We start from the raw sequence: 25,806 nt of genomic DNA on the forward strand, positions 1-25,806 counted from the left end.
ATAAACTTTTTTTTTTCAATTAACAGATGTACACCTAGCCCAACACCTTTAGGCCTGCTTACAACAAAAGGCAAAATAATTATTAGCTTGACCAATCTTGTAGATGACAAACCTGCCAAGAAACTGATGAAAGAATTTAACAGAAGACACATACCCCCAGCCGTTCCCTGAAGACCTCGGGGTTCATAACTCCCATTTGCAAGAGTATAACTTCACGTAGTTTTATTTACAGTATACAATTAACCTTTGTCTTAATGCCACATGAGATAGTTAAGGTTGCCCATGGTAGTTCAAACACCTTTCTCCAAGTTATTTGCCCAAACTGGATTAAAACTGCTTGTGTAATGCAAGGTTTTCATCAACTGGCCTTCCACAGAATTCAAGTTCTAATTAAACAATGTAAGATTAATTTTAATACTGCAAAAGAGGTTCTTCAGTACTCTTGCTCCCTATCTCCATTACAGATGGAGACATGAGAGACGAAGTGCAGATTTGTTGTCAAATAACATCCAGCTTTTTGCTTTTTGGTACCATCACCTCTGGCAAAAGGGCTACTGGCCTGCTAGCTCCATCTTTTGCTTCCTACACGAGAAATAGGTCTCAGGACTATCTCATACAGCTTTGTATACTCTCGCAGATATACTTTCTATAGGAAAGCAGGTAAAGTACCTACCACAGAGAGAGAATTAGGAAAGATGAGAGATGATGGTAATGAAGGAAGTATTATGTCTCATCTGAAGTGATAGCAAACCCATAATTTGAATCTTAAAAGATACATTTAGGGAAAAACCAATTCCTATATCCAGTGCATCTCTCTAGATCAGTCCAAAGCAGCCAGTTCTAGGAACAAAAGTTCCTTAGATAGGAAACAGGCAAGTGAGGTGACCACAAGTATTTTAACTAAGAGGGATAAAGCCAAAACAAAACAGTCTATTTATTTTTCTCCCAGCAGGAAGGCTCTGTTTGATGAAGCCACAACTAAAATACAGTCTTGTTACCATTTACAAGGCATGAAAAAAGAGGGCATAAGCATGGGTTCCTCATGGGTGGTTGGGTTGCCTGGTTTCCTTATAGGTGGCTTTTCACCAAACTAACCCATCGTTTTTAAGAAAGGATTCGAGTTTCTCATGCAGAGCTTCTTTCCTCACTGGCCTGAGGCCTAAGTGGTGCTAAAGACCTCCTCTAGAAAGGGAAATCTGTCAAAAAAACATCATGAACAAGGAACAGAACTTGTCACAGGTCCAATTCAAGGACAAATGCTGTACACCCTGGAATTTTTTTTTGAGTGGTGGATCGGGCGAATGAAAGGCACTCAAATCATGCAAATTCCTCATTCCATTTTCTGGCAGTTTAACAGCTAAGATTTAAAGCACCAATATTTCATTCTGATATTTTGCCGAGTTGGAGAGCTGCACTAACCTCTACAACAAGCCCAAGCAGCTTGTATGTAGGGCAGAATGCAGAAGTCAAATACTACACTGCAGATTTGAGAAGAAAATGCTGCTCAGAAATGGAGGCAGATACTAGCTCACATGGCATTTCTGCCTGTTTTTCAAGAGTTGCAGGCTTGCAAGATTAAGGCTGATGACAGGAATAAACTTTTCCCACCTAACAAGATTATCTGCTTCATGATATTTTCCCAAAAGGAAAGGTATGGGCGGTGATGGAAGGCAGAAGAAAAATCTCATACTTAAAACATGAAAGGAAGAAAGAAGAGCTTTATTTCTTTCACCACAGATTCTAAACAACTCCCAGGCTCCCACATGATGATAGAGGTGGCCTGGTAATGCTTCTGCTGAGGTGGAAGGATGCCAAATTCATGGTCCCACCAAAGCTGCAAGATACCAGCTGGAAAACACCGTCTATTTTGTTCCCTCCAAAATCTAGTTCCTATCTCATATTGCTTTAGAAAGAGAGCTGGCATTTCCTTCAGCTCTATAATAAACTCTGCTTGTGCCAGGTCAGGGTGCCATGACACCCTTCATCCATTCCTTCCCCCAAAACATTCTGGCAACACAAAGCCATGTTGTGCTGCAACCTGGGAAAAAAAGACAGACAATCAAAAAAGCATAGTTTGGCACACTGAGAAAAAGACGTCCCAACGCTATGAGACCTCATACTTCACATTTACAACAAGACAACTGATCCCTTTTTCACCCTTGGCACTAGGTAAAATCCCCCTCCCTTCCTTCCCACTCCCTCCCACCGAAATATTCCAGCCATTAAAAAGTGCAATGAAAATGAGGTGTTCAGTTACAATCAATGCTCTTGTCCACTGAAATACCCTTTAAATGGCTGGGTGTGCTTTCCATATCCTGTGAGGTTTCACTTGTGCACTATTTTGACTGTGCACAACATACCATGTGCAAAAAGAATGTACTCCAAAGTTAATTTACAATTCAATACAATGACAAAGAAGGAGCAAGAGCAGTCAGAAATAGCATACTCAGACAGGACACCTTGACCTCATTCAACAGGCCCAACTTCAGTGTAAGAATCTAAAGCACAGGACCACAAAGCTTATGGTTAAGGATCACAAAATTGATCTCATAAGAACCTGCTAGCCAAAAAGAAATAGGGCTGAAATCAAAATGGCAATGCAATTATTCAAACTAGGACAAACAAAGCCACACAGAGAACAAAACCATACTTTACAATAAAGCTGAGAATGTGCTTTTAAGATATGCTGTCTGCATTTGGTTTGCAAAGATTTGGATTTAAAAATTCTACCCAGAGTAACGTATCTAAAGCAGCACCTTGCTTTCTCATTCTTAATATTGCCTTCTATACATTAATGTTGACTGCTACAAAATCTTCCCACAGGTTTTACTGAAGAACAACTTTGGATGTCCTTTTAGAGGTAAGGCAGGGGATTAACACAATTAGCTGAAGGAAACAGCAACTGTGTGACACATGCTTAATGCAAGTGAGTGATCTCAGTCCCTCTCATTTGGTCCTATATTGCTGTCAATATTCAAAGTTGCATCCTCTTGAAAACAATGCTATTTGATATAAGATCTGAAAGGCTCTTGGTTCTCTGTAAGTGGAATTTGCGTGTGACTATAGTCTACTTCAGAACAAGTTACCACATTTTTCTGAAGTCAGAGTAAAATTCTCCTTTCAAATCCACTGGGCAGAACTTGGTACAGCTAGGAAAACCTGCACATGCAGTATTGAAGAGAAGCACCAACACTGTGGAGTCCACAGTTCTGAGAGAAGAACCTTATTCTAACATCTAAAAAGAAGCACTGATACATCTGCTTGATCCTGATGTGCTAGCACACAGACAGGATCAAGCATTTGACATTTCTGACAACCTCCACTGGCAGAGCTACACTTTGCAGAGAGCAAAGGCAAAGCTATAGTTTTTGGTGCCAAACTGGCAAATATTTTCTGCCCTTTTACCCCCATGAGAGAGAAGTTATTAGGTTCACACAAGCATGAGTTATTTGTGTCTTGTTATTAGGAGGAATGCACCAGATTGTGTCACTCACACTGGGGTTAACAAATCTACAACACTTCAGATAGCTTGGGAATGATGTGCCCTGTTGCTTAGATTCTCAGTAAAGTCTGCCTTGCCCCTATTTACCCATGGCTGCTTGCTTTGGTTCCAGTGTAAAGTGCCTCTGCAGCTTATTCATGAACTACAGGTTTAGGAATCAGGCAGAATTCATAACTACTATTTTTTCTCAGAACATGAGAGGGTATGTAGCTTTTGACAGTTCTAGGAAGCTTCCTTCAGCTGTGTCAGTAACAGTAATAGAGCTGAGGTTTCATACCTCGCAGAGAGTCATCACATTGTTTCTCATCAGCATCCCCGCTCACCAATGTCTCACAGGGTAAGCTGTCACCTGGGAGAACCAGCTGAGAGAAATCATGCAGCAAATCCTCTTCTGAAGCCAGCAGCAACTCATTCCAGGCAGAAATGTCCAATTTCCCTGAAGTGCCGCCATACTCTTCAGGAAGGATCATTTGGGGAATGTTTTGATGTAAAGAGTTCAAGTCAGAGCCATGGAGAAAGAACTGAGGAAGATATTTAAAAACTAGATGTGAATTGCACAATTTTTCAGCTTGTTAATGATGCCCTTTTTAAGCTGCAGTTAGCTCAGTAGGGAAAACAGCAAAAACCCATTCCCCTATTTACCACAAAGAAAATCTTGAAATTAGACCTCTGCTTATAGGATTCCTGCTAATTTCACTGACCATAAATGGGATACAGCACTGTGCAAACAAGGTTAGAAATCAGTTCGATCCCCTTTGCAAGTCTGGCCTTATGGAGGATGAACTCAGCCTGGTCACAATAATTAGGCTTCCAGTTTTGTTATCCTGCTGGGCTGCAAGGTCAGTTTGACCCTACAATCATTCACAAGGCTGGGAGGACAGAATCAACAGCTCTCAACTCACTCTGCAAATAAAGCACAGGAATCAACCAACTCTAGGTGAATTCTTGCTACTTGTCTGGTGAGAAGGTTGCCACCATAACATTTTGAAAAGGAAAGGAAAAATAAGGGGCGAGGGGGGAAAAGGATGACTCAGATGTCCTGTTCCAAAGAAATAGTTAACAAATGGAATGTTGTTAGCTGAATAACGCCAGCTCAGAGGGCACTACCTAACAGAGCCACCTTAAACGGACCCCGAGTCCATGCAAACAAGCACACTCAAAATAGACAGCTTAAGATTAGTGCTGAGCACATGCTCAGAGCTATTCTAGGGCAGCTGCACTGTCGTATTTCTAGGATTTGGTGGACAGGGAATGAGAGCGAGGGGATAGAGTGCACTAATGGGAGCAAGCACTAACACAAAGACATCTCCCTACTGCCTTCAGGACATAGCACGGGTACGTAACAAAGAAAGCCCTTCTCCCACATTCTCTTTCAGTGCTGCAAGGAATCCTACTGAGTAATCTCTCTAATACTGAGCTAGTTTAAAATAAAAAGCATGACACCATTGACAGGCAATGAGTGATGACACCAGTTCAATCTTTTTCAACGTTTTTTTACATTCAGTAGCCACAAAGAGCTTAAGTTCAACAGTGAGAGACACATGTACACTTACCCTGTTTGCTATCTTTTCCTTCAGAAAGGGCTTGATGATAGCAAAAATGCCTTTGAATATGCGAGGTTCATTGATGATATTGACAGCTTTTATTCTAATTGGAAAACCATCCTTAGGGGCAGAGAAGATTTTTTACAACACAGTTTAGAGATATTTGGTTGTACAGTGCACAAGACTTCCTGTCCACCCCAGCCACCAGTTCAGGCCTTACCTGAAGAATTCCAATCACTTTCTTGGCTACAAAAGGACCAAAATGGGATGCTTTAGATAAGCTGACTCCTTTGTAGTCTGCAAGGATTACAATTCCATTCACTTGGGTCTCTTCAGACTGGATGAGTTTTTCTAATGTTAAGTATATGGCACGAATGTTCTCAGTAATTGGATAATGACTGGGTATCCATCTGTCTAAGGTTACAAGACACTGATGGTGAGTTGGAAAGTAAATGTAAACCACAACACATTTAAAAAATAATTTGTATACATTTCCAGGTCTCTTAAAACAGTTTTCCAACAACCACTGTGCTAGTTTAAAACAGCCTCTCTCAAGTCAGCTGACAGACAGGCAATTCAAGTTTACTTCAAGGAGCAAAGCCAATAATCTTAAGAACCCCCTACTTCACCCCTACTTTCTCTTCTGTACTGGAAGAGAAATAGGACAAAAACAAGTTCACAGCAAACCTTGCAACACCAGGAACATATTCATGATGGTTAGACTGGAGTAAAAGTTCCAGGCTCCTCTCTCCACTTACAACTCCCAACTTGTTGTTACAGGTAGTGATACATGTTAAGGTGGAGAAAAGGAGGACTATCACTGTCTCAGCCTGACTGACTATATGTTCATATTCCTTCCTGAGCCACAAAGTATTTGCATTCATCCACCTCACTGTATTATTTGGTTTAACTCAACTGCCGCTGTTGCTAAAACAGGAAAATAAATTATGCAAGCAGGAAATGAAAACAAATGTCCCTTTTCAGAAATTAACATTTCAAATGTTGTAAGGAAACAAAGTTGTGCAATCTGTAAGGAAAACTGCTGTCCACAAGCATGACAGTGATGCTAATGCATTCGAAAACATTTCAAAGACACACAAAATCTTAATTCTAACTAGTTGATTCATGCACTTCAATACCTGGACGAATGCAGACAATATGGCGTCCCTCAGGATCTAAGTGAGGCAGTACAGTGACAAAGCCAGATTCTAGAACAGCCTTTATCGCAGATGGCTTCAAGTTAGTGAAAACCTCAGGCCAACTCCTCCTACAGGTGTGGTAGTTCACCAGAAGCTGAAGAGCTCGATCGTAATCAAATTTCCTGGCTCTAAGGAATCTTAGCAAGAAAGCATCGTCCAGACAGGTGCCCAGTGTTGGATAGTCCTTACACACCATGTCTCGGAGGGCTTGTACATCACGGAGCCTCCATTCAGGTTTCTCTTGGAGCTCTTCCCGAGCCTTGGCAACAAGGTCAGGAGACAGCATGCATACATACCGAGGCCGATCTGGCAGAAACTCATTATCTGATGGAGACCCCACAGATGGGCTTGTTTTGGTACAATCACTGTCCCCTGACATTAGTTAGCAGGAGGTCTGTCAAAAAACAAAATGCCGCATATGACAAGCCATCCCACACACCCGATTATAAATGTAGCATTATTGTAATACAAAACGTGAAGGAACTAGGACACAGAGAAGGTAAATTGCTTAACAACACCCACAGGACTTGGTGGCAAGGGGACAGGAACTCTTGGATCTTAATTCTGGCTCTTTCAGACTTAGACTTATAGATTATTTATTTACGCTAGTTTGGGGTGGAAACCAATCTTCTCAGAAGAATCATAGAGAAGTGGGGCTGGAAGGGACCTCCAGAAGTCATCTAGTCCAGTGGTTCTCAAACTTTTTTGTACTGGGACCCATTTGTAAACATTGAGTGCTCCTCACTCCCAACCCACTCCCCCCTGCAGCCCTTCACAGACTGGAGCTCTGCCAGCCTGCAAGGGAAAAGCCATGGTTTCCCATGTTTGTCTCCTTTAAAGGAGAATCCATTTTTAAAGTTTGTTTGCAACCCTTTCATATATTCTTGTGACCCAATTTTAGGTTGCGAACCATGGGTTGAAAAACACTGCTCAAGTCCAACCCCCTGCCAGAGAGGGAACCATCCCTATCCAAACACTACATAAGACGACTCCTGCCTAACACCATAACCTGCCACAGGTAAAGCAGGGGAACCACGGCAGCTTTTGCTGATAAGGAAGTTTAGGATGGAACAATGTGAGGCGGGCTTTATTAATTTTCTGATTTTTAGTGGGCACGGAAATGAGTTTGCATCAGAACTTGGCGGCTGAAACCCTTAGGGCCTCTCGCAACACAGCTGAAGTCTAAACGAAGAATTGATCACGCTTCAAACACCTCCCTACAAAATTCTAGCGGGGGCTGGCTGCAGGTTTCAATCACTCCCACCCTTCGATCCAGCAACTGTTTCGGGACCCGCCACGCTCCGAAAGTCGCCGCTTCAAGAGGCTGCGAGCTCCCGCGGCGCAGGCTGAAGCCGCGAGGCAGATGCAGGAAAGGAAAATGCTTCCCGCAAGAAGCAGGGACCCAGGTGCTGCCCGTCCCGGGCACCTCCAAAGCGTCCCGCGGGAAGCAGGGCCTGGCAGGCCCCTCGCTGACGGGCAAGGAGAAGACCCGGCGCAGAGCCTGCTCCTTGACTGGGAGCAGAGCCCGGGATGCGGGTCAGGCCAGTCACACGGAGGCCGCGGGGGCTCGGCCGCTTCGCCCGCGGAAGCCCAACTTGCCACCGGCTCTGCGCTACCCCCGGGAGCCCCTCGCCCCGCCCCCCGCTCACCGGAACGCCGGGCGCAGCCGTTTCCAGGGAGCGAACACCTCACCCCGGAAACACACTGCCACTCAACAGGAAGTCACGAAACGGCGTCCAGGCGTCAGAGCCGCCCGGCCTAGAACGGCACGTTCCATAGAAGAGGGGAGAGAAGGAAGGATAGATTCCCCCGCGTCAGTGGTACCTTCCTGCGGGGGAGGGGTGTGGTGCGCCCCGCCCCCCGGCGCTGCCCGCTCGGCGGTTGCTGCGGCGGGGCTGAGTGGGGCGGAGTGTTAGATCCGTGGTATCGATGTGTTTAAATAGTTTGTTCTCAATTGATAATGTTGCCAGTGCCGGATTTGCGCAATATTAACACTTATTTTTGCCATTGTAATTTTTTTTTTATTTTCAGGCCCCCTTTCTGCCTGGGCCCTAAGCAGCCACCCGGTTTGCCCATGCTGCAATGGATATGTTATTCTAGCACCGATCTCACACGTGCTTGCTACAGAGATAAAATCTCCCTGGTTATATCCCTCAGGAGTGTGCTGGCCCCTTGGTGCCGCAGCATCACACTGGGAGTTCATGTTAAGTTGCTTGTCCAAAAGGATCCCTAGATCCTTCCTAAAGGCCACAGATGCATTAATACTGGAGGAGTAGTTTGTATTGGATGTTACGCCTCTGTAAATTATCCTGGTCCCCTGCAGGCAGAAGCGGTTCCAGTGGGGGGACAGGGACGCTCCTCCACCCCCTTTGATTCCTGTTCCACCCAGATTTGAAAACCAACTAACTGCGTGGCGGTGACAGCAGCATTTCAAGTCAGGCAGTGCTGAGGGAGTGCCTTGACTTCATGCCTCATTGTCATCTACCTGATCTCATCTAAACTCCTCATCCTACAGGTGTTAATGACCCTCTCTCCTTTGCAGTGGTCTTGATGTTCTACCAGTCAAGCTAGCCTTTGTTCTGCAGTCTATTAGCTGCCCCTGGTAAGGAAGCTCCTATTTCACAGCCTTACAGATAGTTGTAAAATCATTCCAATGAAAATTTTTTTGCTTCAATCTTAAACTGAATAATCCAGTTCTTGGCCCCTAGCATATTAGTAAAGCTTCTAGTTCATTTTTAACTGGATAAAAATATGTTGTTTTATATATGATGATGCATCTCACCATCTGTACCCTCCTTTCCAAAATTTGGTATCTGCCCATGCATGCAATTTATACTGGTTTAAACCTCTCTTCTCTGAGGTAAATACACTGGTGAAAAATACCAGTATGCATTTGTAAAGACTGAATAGATTGGGAAATGCCATACCATCACCTCGGGCCTGTGAGAGACTTTCTGAAAAAAGCCAACAGCAAAGCGAGCTGAGGCCAGGAGCTGTAGTTGAATTCTCCAATCAGAAGCAAAGGTTTCTGTACAATAAAATGATCTTAAAGGATTATTGCACATTTCAGAGAAGTTTTCATGCCTTATGTGAATGACAGATGGAATCCAAGACACATAGTCAGTTTGTAATCATCTTTTGACCTTTTCTAGGGTCTCTCAATTTCAGGAGCCACATATGTGTTATAGATATTAGCCAAGCATAACTCACAACCTCAGTAAAACAGGAAAGGGAGATAATGCTAGAAGTTGCAGGAAAAAACCAGGCCAGCTCTCTTCAGTAATATAAAATAGATTTTGGCCTGGTGTCTGAATTAATAAACCTTTCATTTTACCAAACAACATCACACAATCATCCATGACCATATTCATGGCTCATCTAAAATGTGGCATGTTTAGTAGCCCAGCACTCCTTTGTACTTTGCTGGACATATTGGTTCAACTTGACTTGGTCAGAAGAGCCCCACTATTGAGTCTACACCCTCAAGCTCTATCTCAGGAAGATATGGTCTCCCTTCTGCGGAATGACTCATCCAGCGAATTATGGACACCATACATGCTGAAAGGCTGTATAGAAATGTCAGGTGTTATAAGAGGAGGTGCGCATAGTGGATATGACTGAACACAGTTTTGAGACCAGATGTAACAATTTGCTTACTGCATAACCCAGGAAGTAGTCAATTACTTACTTAGAAGTAGTTTATGGTTTGGGTCTTTCTTCTGAGGAAGGACAGCCTGTTTTTCCCCTGAAGGTAAAGGAGCCTTCCCTGTATATAAAAGGCTACAGTATTTTCCAACAAGATTCCCACAGCTCCTAACACGGGCACAGCATGGTGTGGGACTTACAGGTGGTTTGATTTATTCCTTTGGATTGTTTTGAATCATCAGAAAGTGTCACTAAAGTTGTCCTTATTCCTATTGGATCATGGCTCATTTCAGTTTTTGAATATTTCTCATTGTCTACATGGGGGGGGGCAACCTGCCATATGAGTGCCACAGTTAGTACACGCAGCCTGTGTGTGTGGCATGTAGCAGATCCTGAAGGGGTTAGGCAGCACAGTGCCAGAGAGGGCAGAAAGAAAGCAGAGCAGTATATCAGGCAGGAGAAGGGGACTGGAGTGGCACTTGGGGAAGATACAGGGCTAATTTGTGGCACACCTGCCAAAAAAGATTGGCCCCACTGACCTAGATGATAAGCTCTTTGGAGCACGGATGGCTTGTTACTTAGCACTTTGTACAGGACCGAGCACAGTGGGGCCCTGATTGCAGGTCAGAGGCTCCGCTACAATACAGTTGCATATATCATTCTAACATTACTCTGTGCTCAGTCTCCAGATTTGCCAGATTTTGAAAGCGATCAGTAGGAACATTTGGGGAGAAAAGAGGCAGATCATACTACTTCACTGCAAGTCATTGCAAAAGAGAGCTCTCAAAAGGGATGAAGTAAAAAATACTGAATGCTCAAAAAACACAATCTTCATCAAAGAGAGCCTCAACTAAGGGGATTTGTGCTACTTTTGCTGTATATCCTTGGTGCAATTCAGCCCTGCAAGCAACAGAGGGAGACAGAGACAGTTTGACAAGCAGAAAAAAGCCAGGCAAACAGACCTATTTGCCTCAAAATCATTTTCTCTGGTTTAGTCCAGATGCACTTCGGTGTCAAGGTTTTATCATCCAAGGGTAACTGGCATGCAAGTAGAACGACCCACATGCCGCAGCCTAACTGCAGCTTTCCTATCTCCTAGATGTTTACCAGAAAAGACTCCTTTTTTAGAAAACTGGGTAATAATCACAGTGCTCAGCAAACAGGTACACTGTTTCTCTCAGCTAATGACCCTCTCTCCCTTTGCAAATGGCTTCCTGCTGTGGACTCTTCTGAAGTGTTGGCATTTTGTGTAGATTTCCATCGTCTCCTCTGTCTTTACAGTACTTGCTATATTGGTTCTTGGCAGACTTTCCCTGAGACACATCAACATTTGGAAATACTGATGGGCTGTTCGGGCCCAATCCATCTCCTGCCAGTGGAAAGGCTCATAGTCTGGAATCGGAGCTGGATCTGGACCTTCTTTTAGTCTTATTAACAACTGAGAAAACCTTTGCTTTAATGGCAATTGGAAAAAAAGAGTCCAAAGAACCATCTGTCTGTGTATCTGCAACTTCATGGAGGGAATTAAGAGGTCTCAGCAAATGCCACCCTCTGTGGCTAACTAGACTCAGTTGTGTTCAGAATATTCCATTAGGCTCTAGAAGAAGGTTTGTAACTAGCAGAACAAGGAGGTGTTGAAACAGCCTCCCAGTAGAAACAAGGGGGCAAAAACATAACTACTTCCAGAGTTATATGAAGTGGTTCCTATGATAGCAGGACTGAGGACATCTCTTCTAGTCCTTTATTTGTATATTCTTAAATGAATATTGGGACAGTTAGCAGAGTACTGGATACCAGCAGTTAGAGGTAGAGACCCCCTGGGAAAGCTTTCAAGATGTTTCCAGAGAGAAATGCAAAGGAGAATGTTTTTCCAGTCATATAATGACTTGTTAATCTTCTGAGTCAGCTATATGTTCATGTCTGGGTGGTACCCTTATATTGCTACAACATGGCTTTGCAAACCAGACAGGAATCCATAGCCTTCCAAAACACAGCAGCAGCTCACTGCAGTTCAGACCCATTTAATGACCACAAAGATAATAAAAAAACACCAGAGAGGATCCAGAGCCTGCTTCCATAACAAACTCCCTTCTTCTAAGTAGCACTAAACTTGCCAGAGACTGTTGCATTTTCACAGGTTTACAGCTGCTCAGATAATTAGGATCTTTGCTGAGTTGTAAGAGAAGATTGTCTCTTGCTCCCTCCTAAAAGGCACATTTTAGGACCAAAGTTAGCTTTTAAAAGTGACTTGAAAGACTTTTCTAAATACCTTTTAGCTGTGAGACCATGGCTCTTTTGTATTTGTACACCATGACCATAAGCTACTCTCTGTCAATAATAACTATAAAACACAGTTCCAAATCAGCAACCAAAAAATCTAGAGTACTGAAAATCTTATGAATAGAAATGTTTTTTAAAGAAGTTAATGTCAGCTCCCCCTCTCATTGGCCAGCACCCCAGTTCAGCATTCAGTCTTCCCTCAGCAAGGGGTGATGGCATCTTAAACAGCTCAAGGAGTTGCTCCATATTTAGGGCCACTATGGAGATGGGTCAATTTATGGCCGCTGGAGATCTGTTCCTACTTATCCAAAATGTGCACCAGAAGCTCCAAACTAGGGACATGACAAATGTGTGAGATGCTCACATTGTTACTGCCTGAGTTGTGGTTGCTGTGAATCTCAGCCTCCAGAGCTGTCAGGCCAGCAGTAAACATACACTTGCTGATTAATTGGGAAAAGCAACTTCGAATTAAGTAAAAATAAGCCTGAAAAGCTTTTTTTTTTTTTGTAGCCATGAGCTGATATGGAAAAACAGTAAGTGTACAGCTGCTGAGCTTGAGCCTACACACAGGGGCATTAATGTGTCTTAGTCACTGGGTCCTTTGGATGGATTTACAGGAGATCTCGTTCCAAGTCCTGCCAGTCTTTCGATACTTTCACTTCTATCGTGAAGTTTTTTGTGGAAAGAATGATGTCAATAGGATGTAAGTGCCTAATTCCTCATTGGTGGTATCATTCTGTCAGTACTAATGCAGCGTTTCAAAGTTAATTGGTTAGTGAAAAAAGATTTGCAGCCCTCTGCAATGCTATCTATGTGGCACTAACCGTTTGGGACCCAGATAGATTTGTTTCAGTCCAGCATCTGAGCTGCTTGAAATGGTTTTGGAAAATGGCATCACAAGAAAACCACGTTATTATTGCAAACCGAATGCACAAGGTATCTTGTACACTGCTGCTTCTGAAAAGCCACTTTAACAACTGTCATTCTAGGAAATCTTCACAAACGAGTGAAATACAATTCCGGGAATTCCAGCATAGGAAAACACATATTTTAGCAACAAACTGCTCTTGCCAGACACATTTCACTGAAAGCAACTATTGCAGGTTGAAGGGATGTGCTGCCATTTGGAAAAGAGGGACAAAGTTAAGCTGACTGCAGTAAAATCTGAGAGAAGGAGCTCAGCTTCCGAACCTTGCGGATTTTCTGAGGAGGCCTTGGGGTGCTCCAGGACAGTGCAATTTTCTGCATTGTCTGTTGTGGGCTGTTTCACTGAATGTACAGTACGTCATGTTCTCATATACCAGAGTAACTGGCCATTAAACTTCAAATAAATAAATAAATGTCTGGATATTTCTTCCTATGTGGTTTGTGGATTAGGTTTGCCTAACAGAACCAGCTAAACTCATAGATTTTTTCAAAGAAATGGTCAGGACTTGGATCCAGTTAAATTCAAAGCACTACATTTTTAGGCATGTATGACTTGTTCTTGAACTGAACAAGCTTCTTCTTGTTCTAGGTCACACCTCAACTTGAAAGGGGGGATTTTCTAGTTCTACTTTAGATAGAGCAGAGAACCATGATGGTATTTGGCTGATGAAGTATCTCAAGGATTAGCTAAACGTGTGAGATTCCTATCATTCAAGACAGCAGGCATCTGGCAAGAACTGCTCCTGAGAGGCAGGTGTTCTTGAATAAGAACTCAAACTCAGTGTCTGGATTAGCCTTTCTCTTGATTCCCATATCCAGGCTAAATCTAATTAGAATCTGAAGACTGTTGTCACCCAACTCTGATTTGGAAATATACCAGTAGTATTTAAATGTATTCTCTTCTGGTTTTGAATATGGAGTATGGGTTGGGGGGATATGCTCAAGTAACTTCTCACTCCTCTTACAGATCCTAGTTACAATGGCACTATATTTGCAAATCAGGATGAGAGGAAAAGCAGTATTGTCAGTTCTAGGCATGCACAAATCACGAGAAAAGCCACACAAGAAAAATAGCCCAACTTTTTTTTTTAATTTCCTGGTCTCTGAGTTTCCACTTGACCTTAGACTGAGTCTCTAGATGTTTTACAATGGGCAAAAATGTTTGAGAAGTGTAACAAGCACATTTCCAGGCACTTTGGCCTTCCTGGTTTCCTCTTGTTGTGTATTATTTATGTCACCATAGCAGGCAGGGAAAGGCCTTAGGCAGGTTGGAGCCCCATTGTGGTCTTGTTTGGAGACCTGAGGAGACCAAGGTGTTTCTTGCCTATGATATTTCCAGAATTAATTTAAAGAGGAAGTAGTGGAAATGTCTCAAGGAGACCTGTTTTCCTGAGGTTTCCAATCTGATATCTAACCTGAAGAGGCACACGTTTTTAGAATAGATTCATGCCAGCTGGGAGATGCAAGCTGCATTCGAATAATGGAGAGGGAATCGCTTCTGTTCTAATCCTCCCGCAGCACCAGCAGAAGTCCTGCAAACCCTCCCTGGAGGACTCCGGGTGGGTCCTGTTTGAAGAAGCTGCTGGGGGAAGTGTACCCTCTTTTCTGCCTATCTTATCCACCCCCAGGCCTGTACAGAGAGAGATTTGGGTCTGTTTTCTTCTGCCCAAACCTGCCCCTGCAGAATATCCAGTGCTAGGTGCCCTGTGTTCTTCTCATAAACCATGCAACATAATGACGAACCAAACTCTGAGAGAAGCTAATCTAGAGGTGGGATCTAGGGCAACCTGTGATTTGCAATCTGCAACTTGCTTGGAGCTTAGATGCCACATCTGATTTGCATATTAATTTGCATTAGCACTTTCTTTGAACGTGCCCAAGTAACATTGCTTCCCTCTAGGTGGGTGAGAACGGTTTGCTGTCCCAGTTCACAACCACTGCAGTCCTGCGGCTAAATAGTTTTGTTCTTGCCCTGACATGCATTGGGAGCTTTGCCATTCTTGTTTTACCCTGACATGCCTGTATCATAGGCATCATGTTCTTCTCAGTCCTTCTGCCCTGAGCTCTTCCCGGGTCTTGTGACTTTAGCTGCCATTAAGCTATGAACAAATGACTGTTGGGATGAGTTGATATTTAATGGGTTTCATGTAAAGCTCTTCACTCATTTACTTATTCAAACAATCGGAATACCCAGCCTGGGAAAGTTATCTTGGCTTCTCTATGCTTTGCCATCATTAGCAATAAACCTTTTACAGTCCTGGTGGGACGTGCAATTTGTACGAAGACGAAAACAGCGCGACTTCAAACAGCATCGTTAGAAGAGAGAGATTTGAACTGATATTTAATCACTAAACTGAGCAAACATAACAGTCTAGTAATAAAGATAATCTTCCTGCAGCGTATAGTACAGGAGAGACTCACATACGTTCTCAAGGTTTGCAGCCTGAAGCCCTAGACCCCTAGAAGTTATACAAGCCCCATGGGCTTGCTTTGCCTCTCAGTGAGCAGTCATTTTGACAGGATTTCCTGGCTGCACCAGTTCGGGCAGGGAGCCCCTGCATCTCAGCATCATGGCCCTGATTCTTAAGTCCTGTTGTATCACTTTGGCAGTGGAAAGGGGTGAAAATAGCCCTTCATAATAGGGGGCAGAAGGCTTCCCAGGTCTGGGTAAATCTGCTCTGGTGAAAGCCCTGGTAAATGGGTTTCATCAAGGCATTACTGAAGTCCTTCTCTCTCTCCACATCTGCCAGAGCACAGAGCATAAGTCAGAGAGCCCTGCAGGTGCTCTGCTTTATGGAGAAGGCCTGGCAGGACCATGTGCAGGAAGCACAAAGGTAGCTGAAAGCTTCAAGGTACGTTTGTTGCAAACACACCTGTGTGTGTTTTTTGGTCAGAAGAAGCAAATACAAAGATGACAACTTTAGCTTTGAGAGGCCTTGTAAACTTAGCCGTTAACCTACACAAACATGCAAACTTATGCAAACTGTGGTATGGTGCACTAATACCGCCACAATTCAACCTTGGAAACATGTACAGTCAAGCAAATACATACAGTACAGTACGAATTCATACTGCTCCATATAAATATGCGAACATCTGTAAATGAACAAATCTGAAAACTTATGCAAGGAGACAGTTGCGTGCACACACGCAGAGCTGCTCTCTCTCTCTCTCTCTCTCTGTCTCACACCCCGCCACATGCAAATAGACAACTATAAATAAGCATGCAGTCAAACGGACAATGCAGCATATGCATACAAACACACAAATGGTGGTTTGTGATAGGACAAGGATCATTTCCTCCTTAACATGAACAGCGCGTGCCCTCGGCGACTGTGGGGGCACAGTGGCGGCAGGAGCCTGGCAGGGGTAGCAAGCGCTGACCATGGGTCGGCAACCACCCGCAGGCGCCGCCAGCAGTGTCAGCGGCAGCCAGGGGCAATCAGGGACCCCCTTTGTGCAGAGGGTGCACCACCATGCGCAGGGGGTGCATGTGCACCTGTGTGCACCTCCAACGTGTTGCCCCTGCCCCTTAATATTACCTTCTATTTCTGATTTTTTTTTTTCTTTTGAGAAATCTGCTGTTGAGGAATCTGCTTCTTGCCAGTACCTTGATGAGCAGTTTAAGTAAAGAGGCCAAGGATGTTACAAAAAGAGTGTCTGCTGTGTTTAGGGTCCCTGGAGGGTTAAGGGAGACTTTCAGGGACAGAGCAAGTTCTCGTGCTGTACCTGTTGCCCTGAGTTGTGAGGGAAAAAGTGACATTTCATACAGGAAATAATAGAACTGAAATGCAAACATCGAGCCTGAAAAACTGCAACCATTTTCTCTCTCCTCATGCCTCTGGGAATGCAGTGGAAGATGTCTCCAAGGAACTGTCCCTGTATATAAATCCTGACTTACCATAAATCAGTCAAAAAATATTTCCTAAATGATGACTTGGGGTGACTTAAGTGGAGAACAGAATTGAACTGGGGATCTCAAGGATTTATTTTGATATCTGTCTATAACCACCCAGCACATAAAAAGCTTTGTCAAATGGTAAGAGCAGGGGGACTCTGCATTAAATATCAAGGATTCTCTTTCTGACTCTTTCCAACTTGTATTGTTCTTGGGACACAGCTGCAGTGCATACATCTCTTACTGATAACCCTCAAAACAAGGACCTCCAGAGCTGAAAGGATACACTGCTACAACTCAGACTAAAAGACTAAGACCATTTGGCTGGGGCTGTAATTTGACTCATGAACTCTGCAGATTAGCACAGAGCAGGACATATAACACACGCTGACCAGTGGCTTATACATGTATATTTTAAATGGGGATACAATATTACTACTGCTACTGCTGCTACTAAAAGGATTTGCACAAAAGTTTCTGAGATGAGTATAAAGCATGACATCACAAAAATGGGAATACGGTGCATGGGGCACTCTGCTAGAAGTGTGAACTAAAAGGTGAAAAGGAGCATGTCCAGACAAAGCTGCAGAGAATTAAGTATATAAAACACATTAAGGGATTTTTCATTCATTCCTCTTCATGAAGTGCATGCTGTGAGACTAGATATGGCAGCTACTGAAAAGGAGGGGAGAGAGCACTTCCTTGTGGCTTTTTCCTTTCCATTTATGAGTCTTCAACTGAAAATACAAGGAAGCACTGATAAACACGATGTGTTATGGTAGGAATTAAAGAAAATCTAGGGCATTAAAAGCATAATCATAATACCAGTTACTGTCCAGCTCATTATGTTCCCTTACTAAGAATGATCTCCAAGCAGACGTGTTGCCTTAACAGCACTAGTAATGTGTACAAGCATCCCAGCTCAATGGACTGCTGGGGGCTAGAAGGATTTTTGACTTTGACTCTCTTGGTTGCAGTTAAGTAGTTTTAGATCCTCCCCTAATTCCTTCATGGCAAGTTCTGCTCCTCAATAGAACAGAAATAGTGAGGCCAATGGCATAACAAATGCCACTTGCAAACTCAGGAAGTTTAGTTCTCACATCACCTTCATTTCCCAAACTAGGTCTTTCCAGGTCTATCCTGGCATAAAACTAGTGTAGCTCTCTTAGTATCAGGAGACCTAGGTTTCTTTATGTCAGCTGAGGATCTGGTCCTGCTGAGTGAAACAAAGTGAATACAAAGCCTGACAAAGCTGCACTCTTCTTTACTCCGTGTGTCAGCTGACAATTTATTGCTGTTTTATTGGCTTGGATGGTAATTTATGGCTCTTGCTGTGCTTACTATTGATAGGATCTTACTTCTGTAAGCAGCTTAATTAGGAACCGTGAGCAGGATTTTAAATGAATGCTCGATCATGCCCTCCCCTCCACTTCTCTGGGGGGAAAGGGACTTCATTGCATGTGGCAGTGTCCCCAAAATGAACTGTGATATGTGGAATCAGCCTTGAAGGACCTGCACAGCCTGGCACTTGGAAATGCCTGCCTCAGCAGTGCCACGTTGCTGAGCTGTCCCTCAGCCTCCTGCTTTTATGGCTATCTGTGCTTTGTGTGTACTTGCGAGTTTAATAGCAGCAATAGTTGCTTTTGTCAGGGATGATATACAGGCTATAAAACTCAGTTACCACTTCTATTTTCCATTGAGATATGAAAGCACTTGGAAGAGGGGAAAAATTCCAGGGCCTATGAGCTATTTCAGAGCAGCGTTACATAAGAAACAAAAGAAGAATGGATTTTACAGTAGCCAGGACACCAAAATACCACTTCCTTACACCTCAGCTTGGAGTGAGGTGTAAGGAAGTGGTATATTGTTTCGACTGTCTAGGGAAAAACCCCAAATCTAGAAAGTAGGGTCAGAAAAGAAGAGTACAAATGAACATGCTCATAAGCAGCATCCAACACCCACCTCACAGTGTGCATTTGCACCACCAAAGACTCTCCTAGGGAGAGCCCTAGAGATGTATGTGCTGCTCACTAAAAAGATATAATGTGGGTGCCTCAGTGGGGTGCTGGGTACATCCCCTAAGCTCTGTCTTTGACATGCTTATTGGTGTGTGCTGAGTACTTTACTAAGCTGTTATACCCACTTTGGTGTGTTGGGTCCCTGGAGCTGGCTTGTCACACTTCATTGTAGCACTCCCGAGGATGGTCTTTTGATGGTGAAAGCAAAGTCAGCCATGGTCCTGGGAGTCATCTCCCCAGGGCTGGGAAGGAGACCCAATAGTATAAAGCACTGTCCTACTGTGGACTCTCCAAAACTTCTGAAGCTATTCCTGAGCAGGGAAAAAGTCAATGAAATATTACAACAGAGGATGAGATTAGGGCTGGAATTGTGTTTGAAACAGTTGTGAGGTTCTTTTCCAACCCAAGTTGAACTAGCAAAGAGAATTCCTGTGTAGGTCGGACACTGATTTAAGATTAACTAGGCAAAGGGTAACCTCGATAGAGCAATTCATGGGAAGGACTCCAGAAGATTTTATTGCTTCAAAGATTTGATACTGTACCTGGAGTTATTAAACACATACCCAGGTAAAACCAACGGCAGAGTTGCACTGTTGCTGGGCCACACTGAGGGAGTCATTGTCTTTGTTGCACATTGTTAGAGGCAAGAAGCTAACCTGTTTCCTTGTACTGAGGCCAGCTGAACAGCAGGTGCTTGTGTGTGCGTGATGGTGGCAGAGGAAGAAGATTGCCTGCTCCTTTCTTTGCTGAATGGCATTTCTAATTACACAGTGTAGTTCAGGTTCCTGGACTGTCAATTTGCCAGCTAGAGATGGGGTTGTAAGCCTTGAAGACATGATGATGTAGACCTAGATCAAGTCTGGGCTCTGGTTTTTTGATGGGGCAAAGTAGAAGCCTGGGGTATGAACAGCCCCAAATTTGGGGGAAGCCCTGCACAGACTTTGTGTCTTGGTCTCACTTTTACTTAAAAGTTTTACCGGCCTTTAATCCTTCTAAAGAGAATCAACTGTACAGCCTTAGGAGTCAAGCAGGTCCAGAGACGAGGTATGTGATCATCTCCCACTAGAAAACAGACACCAACCAGTTTCACATGAGCCCCGGAGCAGCTACCTGACCCTGATAGGCAAAGCTGACCTGAGCAGGGTGCAGGGCCCGGGGCAAATCAGCCCATGCGCAGCCTTGCCCCTGCTCCAATCCCACGGGCCCTGGACCCGAAGAAGCTGCCATCAGCAGCAGCAGCAGCCTGGGGTAATGAGAGGCTGGACTCGGAGATCCCGCTCCACGCAGCCCCACCCTGCTCTGCGGGGCCCCCCAAAGTGCCCCGGTTTGCCCCCTGCCCCCAGGGACGGCCCTGCTGATAGGAGTGCTTTGCTATGACTGACTGTCCCCTGGGGACTAGAACTGAAAAGCTCAGTGTCTCCCCCCCAGTGTTTGCCTTCCTTACCCCAAATCTGTAATCACCACAGAAATCTTGGCCCCACTATCTTGCTGTGCATGTCACAGCAGGCCTGATTGGGTTCTTGTAATCAGGAGAGCAGGTCCTTAACTGCCCTCCTTAATCTTTAGTGCCTTGCTTCACTTTTACAACCGGTAACAAATTAACTTTCACTTTATCACCTTTTTGTGCCTCCCACGCTCAATTCTGTCTTCAGTGATACCCACTGGCGTCCCTGGGTTTGTTCAGTGTCACTGCAGCAGAACCGTCATCTCCACATGCTCCAAAACCATGTGTCTGCCCATGCTCTGACACTGGGAGATTGACTTAAAAGTTATGGTATTAAAATAATATTGATAAACTGGCTTCTTTTACTTTGCTTTCTGGATTGTGAGCTTTTAGATTGGAGCTGCTTTATGTTTTCAAGACTTTCCTCTGGAAGTGTTAGGGCAAGAAGCTGACAATTTATTTAAATAAAGGCTGAGAATCTCATGCAATCTTCTCATTCCAGCACCTGGAGCTTTTAAGACTCATTCCAAATATCTTGAGGCTTGCAATAAAAAGGTGGCATTTGGCCAGGCTGCAGACGGCCCATTTGTTTTTCGGTTGTTTTCTTTTTTGGGGGTGGGGGAGTGCGGGGGAGGCAAATTCAGCTCTGGTGTAACCGGAAACAAAGAAGCATTCCTGCTTTATGCCAGGAATGAGCTGGGTCCCCTGGCTTTAAATTCATCCTCACAGAAGAAAGAAATCCATCTGTCCGGGAAAAGTTAGAAAATATTTTTGCATTTATTTCTGGGGTTTTTTTATTAATACAAACTCTAGTGAAGAAATAGTTCTCTGTTTCCATTGGAAGGCAGTAACCAGCAAAAATTAATGTACCGTATTGGGGATGTCTGGCACAAATGAAATAGACGCCAAAAAAATCTTCCCCACCAACTACCTCTACTGACAGAAAAAGTGGCTGCAATTGGAAAAGACAGTCTCGTTATTAAGTTGTTCACAGTTAATTTCCTGATTATAAAAAATCAACATGATTTACAGAATAATTTATAGAAAATGATTGGCTTCATCATTGCAATAAATTACTCAGCGGAATGACACCAGGCTGGAGGTACAACACAATACTTTGACACCCGCACTGCAGGGGTGAGTTGCTTCTTTTTGCATTGGCAGTCGAGGAACCAGGTCTGCAGCTGGGCTTAACTGGGTGATGGACACCAGCTGGGGATCAGTCCCAAGAGTTTTTGGCAGTTGTGACTCCACCACTTCTTCATGTTCTTGCAAGGCTAAGACTCCAGAGAGATGCAGCAGGGGTGGAGGGGGCGGTCAGCAAGCACTAGGGTTTCCCCGGAAGATGATTGCAGTTCTGATGTAGAGAGCAATGGCTAGCATATCTTCAGGAGTTTCTGGGGAACAGATGCAGTACATGTACTATCCAGTCTTTTCTCATGGAAGTTCTCCATTCCAAGTGTCCCTTTCCCCTCAGTCATAGTGCTGCCAAACAGGAGGGTGCAGGCTTCAGAGCAGAGCTCTACCCAGAAGCCAGAGCTCTGGCAGACCTCTGTCAGTCACAGCCCTGCAGCCAACTCCCAGAAGAGGGAAATGCTCTGAAGATGAAGTCCTTTTCCACTTTCTGCCTTAAAACCAGCACATGGCTTTCCCTCCCATGGGGGATAGGAATCAGTGTGGTATCAGCACCAACAGGCTTCAGTGAGCAAAAAGATAATGTAGGAATAGGTAAAGTGGGGGAGCTTCCATAGGAAGGTGCAGGCTCAGAGCTAGGAGGAGCATTTGCAAGATAAAACATCTCTCTCTGGCCACTTGAGAACTTTGCTGAAAAATTTGAGGTTCCATGGTTTCATTTCTGCCCTCATGTGTCTGTGGTCTGTATCTTTGGGCTGTCGTGAAAAATCTGTCACCTTGGCCCTTAGCATATGAATTCTGCTGGACATTTAATCATTTAGGATTGAAGACAAGCTTGAACTAAAGCCCTGGATTTCAAACACTGGGGAAACAGCTCTGATCGTCTTCCTGGCTGGGGCCCTTCTCTCCTTACTCTTCCCCACTTCTCTTCATGCCTCTTTGCTCCATATCCGCCCAAGTACAGGTTCTACTTCACCCCTGTGAAGAAGTTTCTGTTTAATGCTAACCACGTAAGTGGCAGTAGAGGCCTAGCAATGCCGGGGATTGGCACTGCTCCCTGCCAGTCATCTCACTGAGGTCTGTGCAGGCCTTTCAGGGTGATGAGTAAATACTGTCCTTCATCTCCGTCTTCCCTGAGACATTTCCTAATATCTGCTGAGCCCCCATGTCCCCACCATCATTCCAGTCCATTTAGCAACAATACTGGCATAACATAATGGCAGACTTGGTGACATTTGTCCCCTTCAGTCAGTATTGTGGGAAGGAAATCATAGTGCTGGGATCATGAACTACAGCATCCCTCCAAGAGATGAAACATCTAAACTGGCAGTGACTCCTAATGGGCCAATGATGTCCCAGCCCACATCAGTCACTATGTGGACCAGGCTTTGTGTAATCATTAGTCATGGGGGTTCATTTTACCAACATTTAAGGCAGAACGTTATACCACAGGATTTTGTCATCCCTGAAAATAGCTTCTAATGACCCCTTAGCCCTGACCCAAGTCAGTAGATGTGGACAAGGCAGTAAGGCGCTGGTTATTTCAGTAGTGACTGATGCAAAGCGCAGTCCTCTTCTCCTGGGACTGTGCTTTCCAGGGAATTTTTAGCTCCATTAACTTTGGCTGTGGCTTGGAACTATTTTGGGCAGCTTTAAAGACAGCAGGCATCTCCTTTCATGCAGACGCAATGGGTTTATCTGGAGACTCATTTTTAATGTAGTCGGGTTTGCTTTGAAACAACTCCAAGGCAGTAGAGAAATGGCCAGGTGCAACTTCATAGCCAGTCAATGCAGATCTTGAGACAACCGTCAGCAGGCTTGAGGTTGGAATCCAGGCTGTCTTATTAGCAATAAGAATTTCACTGAGGCTTTAACTTGCAGTTATGTAACTCTCAGCTGGCTCCTGGCACAGGCTTCGTGTAGCCCCATGAAGACAGCTTTTTGCTGTTCCAATAAACAAGTCTGTGTGCTTGTGCCCAGGAATCTATGGGTGGTTCCTTTTTTCATAGTGACAGAGTCATTTGGGGGCTCTCTCCAACACAGTCTCTCTAAAACAGACTGATTTCCTTTTGCTTGATGCTAGATGACTTCTTGTTTCGTGATGGTGGGTTGAGGGATTGAGGTCGGCTGTTTTGCCACGGTAGCGATGGCCCCAGGAAGTAGCTTGTACTGCTCAGACCCTGAGCCTGCAGGTGGGGAAGGCTGGGGAGTTTCTGGTGTTGCTGAAAAAAGAAAAACTGTGTTAGAAAGAAAAAGGGAGCAGGACTCTGCCAACTCAAGGCACAACATTCAGATCCAGTGGACCAGGTTCCATACCCTCCAAGTCCTGAGTGTGGTGTTGGGTCTGGGGTTTTATATTAGGTCTCTCTATCATTGACACAAGAAACATGCTCTGCAGTGGGAAATGGCTTTTCAAGGCTTTGGGTGCTTGCCATGGCTTGACCTGCACAGCAGGTTAGCACTGGCAGCCACAAGTAAATGCTGTCAGACTCATGGGGGAATCTGCAATAAAAAACTCAGGACCAGGGGGGCTGTCTGGTTTTTGCGGTGCTCTGAACATTCACATTGTTGAGTTTAGATGTTATTTGCACATGTAAGTGTTATGCTTCATAGGTCAAAACCAATGGTCCTAACCCAGCAATATGACATTTTGGGGGCATTTGGGGATAAGAAGAGGAGAGGGAGGTCAAGGCAGAGACAACATTCAAAGAAAGTCTGCTGGTTTTTCACAGAAGCTGTGAGGCCAAATCTATTGGGGCAAAATGTGACACTGGTCAGGCCGCAGCTAGAGTACTGTGTCCAGTTCTGGGTGCCGCACTTCAAGAGGGATGTGGACGTGGACAACATGGAGAGGGTCCAGAGGAGGCCACTCGCATGATCAGGGGGCAGCACGGCAGGCCCTACAAGGACAGGCTACGGGACCTGAACCTGTTCAGCCTCCACAAGAGAAGGCTGAGGCGGGGGGGTCTAGTGGCCTGTTATAAACTAGTCAGGGGGGACCAGCAGGCACTGGGAGAGTCCCTGTTCCCCCGAGCACTACCAGGAGTGACTAGAAATAACCGTCACAAGCTGGCAGAGGGTAGATTCAGAGTAGATATCAGGAGGCGCTACTTCACTGTCAGGGCAGCTAGGATCTGGAACCAACTTCCAAGCAAGTGGTGCTGGCTCCTACCTTGGGGTCTTTAAGACAAGGCTAGACAATCACCTTGCTGGGGTCGTTTGACGCCAATACAATTTCCTGACACGGCAGGGGGTCGGACTTGATGATCTGCTCAGGTCCCTTTCGACCCTACTAACTAACTTATGCCACCATCACTCAAGTTCTTGGGAGTCTTTCTACTGATTGCAGTCATTACTGACTTGGAACCTCAGTTCCCAAATTAAATTAGAGCTGTTGTAAAACAGTTGCAGTCTGCTTGGGGAAGTCTTTATTGAAACAGTTACTCAACCTATTGTAATCAAGCCTATCCATCCTTTACATGCCTGTCTGCCATTTCTACGCAGAAAGATCTAGCACACCCATTGACAGTGTGCCTATCTTGGACTAATGTCTCTTCACAAGCTGAGAACACCATCATGATGGGTGAACTGTTTAAATCCACAAAGTCCCTAGAATGTCTGTATACTTTTTTACTGTTCCCAATCATCCCATTTCAATTTATTCCGAACAAGTGAGGTCTCCTGGGGATACTCACACATCTGCCCATTATGCATCTGGTGAGCAGGCATCGTGTTGGCTACTATGACGTTCGTCCCCAGATTCTCCTGGATCAGGTGAGGGTGCAAAGGGTGATGAGGATGAGGTGCTTCATTTGTTGAGCCTGAAACCATTTCCATGTCAGTGACTGCCACCAGGACAGAGAAGGAAAGCACTTGCCCATCCCAAAGGGGAAAGACCCCCTAGCGTCAGATTTTCCCAGCCTGGCCAGTTCTTCCACGGACACCATGCTGCTCTGCATTCTGCTCTGCCTTTTATCATGCTCAATGTCCTCCCAGGCCACAGGGGAAGAATTACATGCAGGAGCAGCTGTGGGGCAACTGTCTGCTCCAATATGTCCCAATAAATCATTACGTTATTTCTCAACATCTAGTAGTAAATCTGGACCATGTTCTTAACCAACCATGCTGGTTTCCCTTGCTCCCATGACTCTCAGAAGAAGGAGAAGAGGCACAAGTTAAAAAGCTGGCCTGCATCTCTAATACTTTGAATGTGCA

General features: G+C 44.6%; 2 protein-coding genes across 5 annotated transcripts in view; both read right to left on the reverse strand.

Annotated features, from left to right (window-relative positions):
• Positions 1–1,698: 1,698 nt before the first annotated feature.
• On the reverse strand, positions 1,699–8,027 carry TTPAL (alpha tocopherol transfer protein like). 4 transcript variants are annotated; one of them, XM_090020479.1, is made up of 6 exons: positions 7,895–8,027; positions 6,186–6,639; positions 5,267–5,460; positions 5,056–5,166; positions 3,780–4,023; positions 1,699–2,038 (listed from the first exon to the last, which is right to left on the reverse strand). In XM_090020479.1, the coding sequence occupies exons 2-6, from the start codon at positions 6,622–6,624 to the stop codon at positions 1,962–1,964; spliced, it is 1,065 nt and encodes a 354-aa protein (XP_089876605.1). In that variant the 5' UTR covers positions 6,625–6,639; positions 7,895–8,027; the 3' UTR covers positions 1,699–1,961. The 4 variants fall into 4 exon arrangements, with proteins under 4 accessions (XP_089876605.1, XP_089876608.1, XP_089876606.1 ...); XM_090020482.1 differs by having other exon boundaries at positions 6,542–6,639; positions 7,895–7,930; XM_090020480.1 differs by lacking the exon at positions 7,895–8,027 and adding an exon at positions 7,510–7,824.
• Positions 8,028–21,215: 13,188 nt separating this feature from the next.
• HNF4A (hepatocyte nuclear factor 4 alpha) overlaps positions 21,216–25,806 on the reverse strand; it is a 28,553-nt gene continuing 23,962 nt past the window's right edge. Inside the window, exons 9-10 of the mRNA XM_090065284.1 lie at positions 25,287–25,412; positions 21,216–23,813 (exon numbers count right to left, since the gene is read on the reverse strand). Coding sequence (XP_089921410.1) covers positions 23,671–23,813; positions 25,287–25,412 — 269 coding nt within the window. The 3' untranslated portion in view covers positions 21,216–23,670. The remainder of the gene's footprint in view (positions 23,814–25,286; positions 25,413–25,806) is intronic.

The sequence above is a fragment of the Crocodylus siamensis genome, chromosome 10, assembly GCF_052110815.1.
Source record: "Crocodylus siamensis isolate JL-2025a chromosome 10, ASM5211081v1, whole genome shotgun sequence".
Lineage (NCBI taxonomy): Eukaryota > Metazoa > Chordata > Crocodylia > Crocodylidae > Crocodylus > Crocodylus siamensis.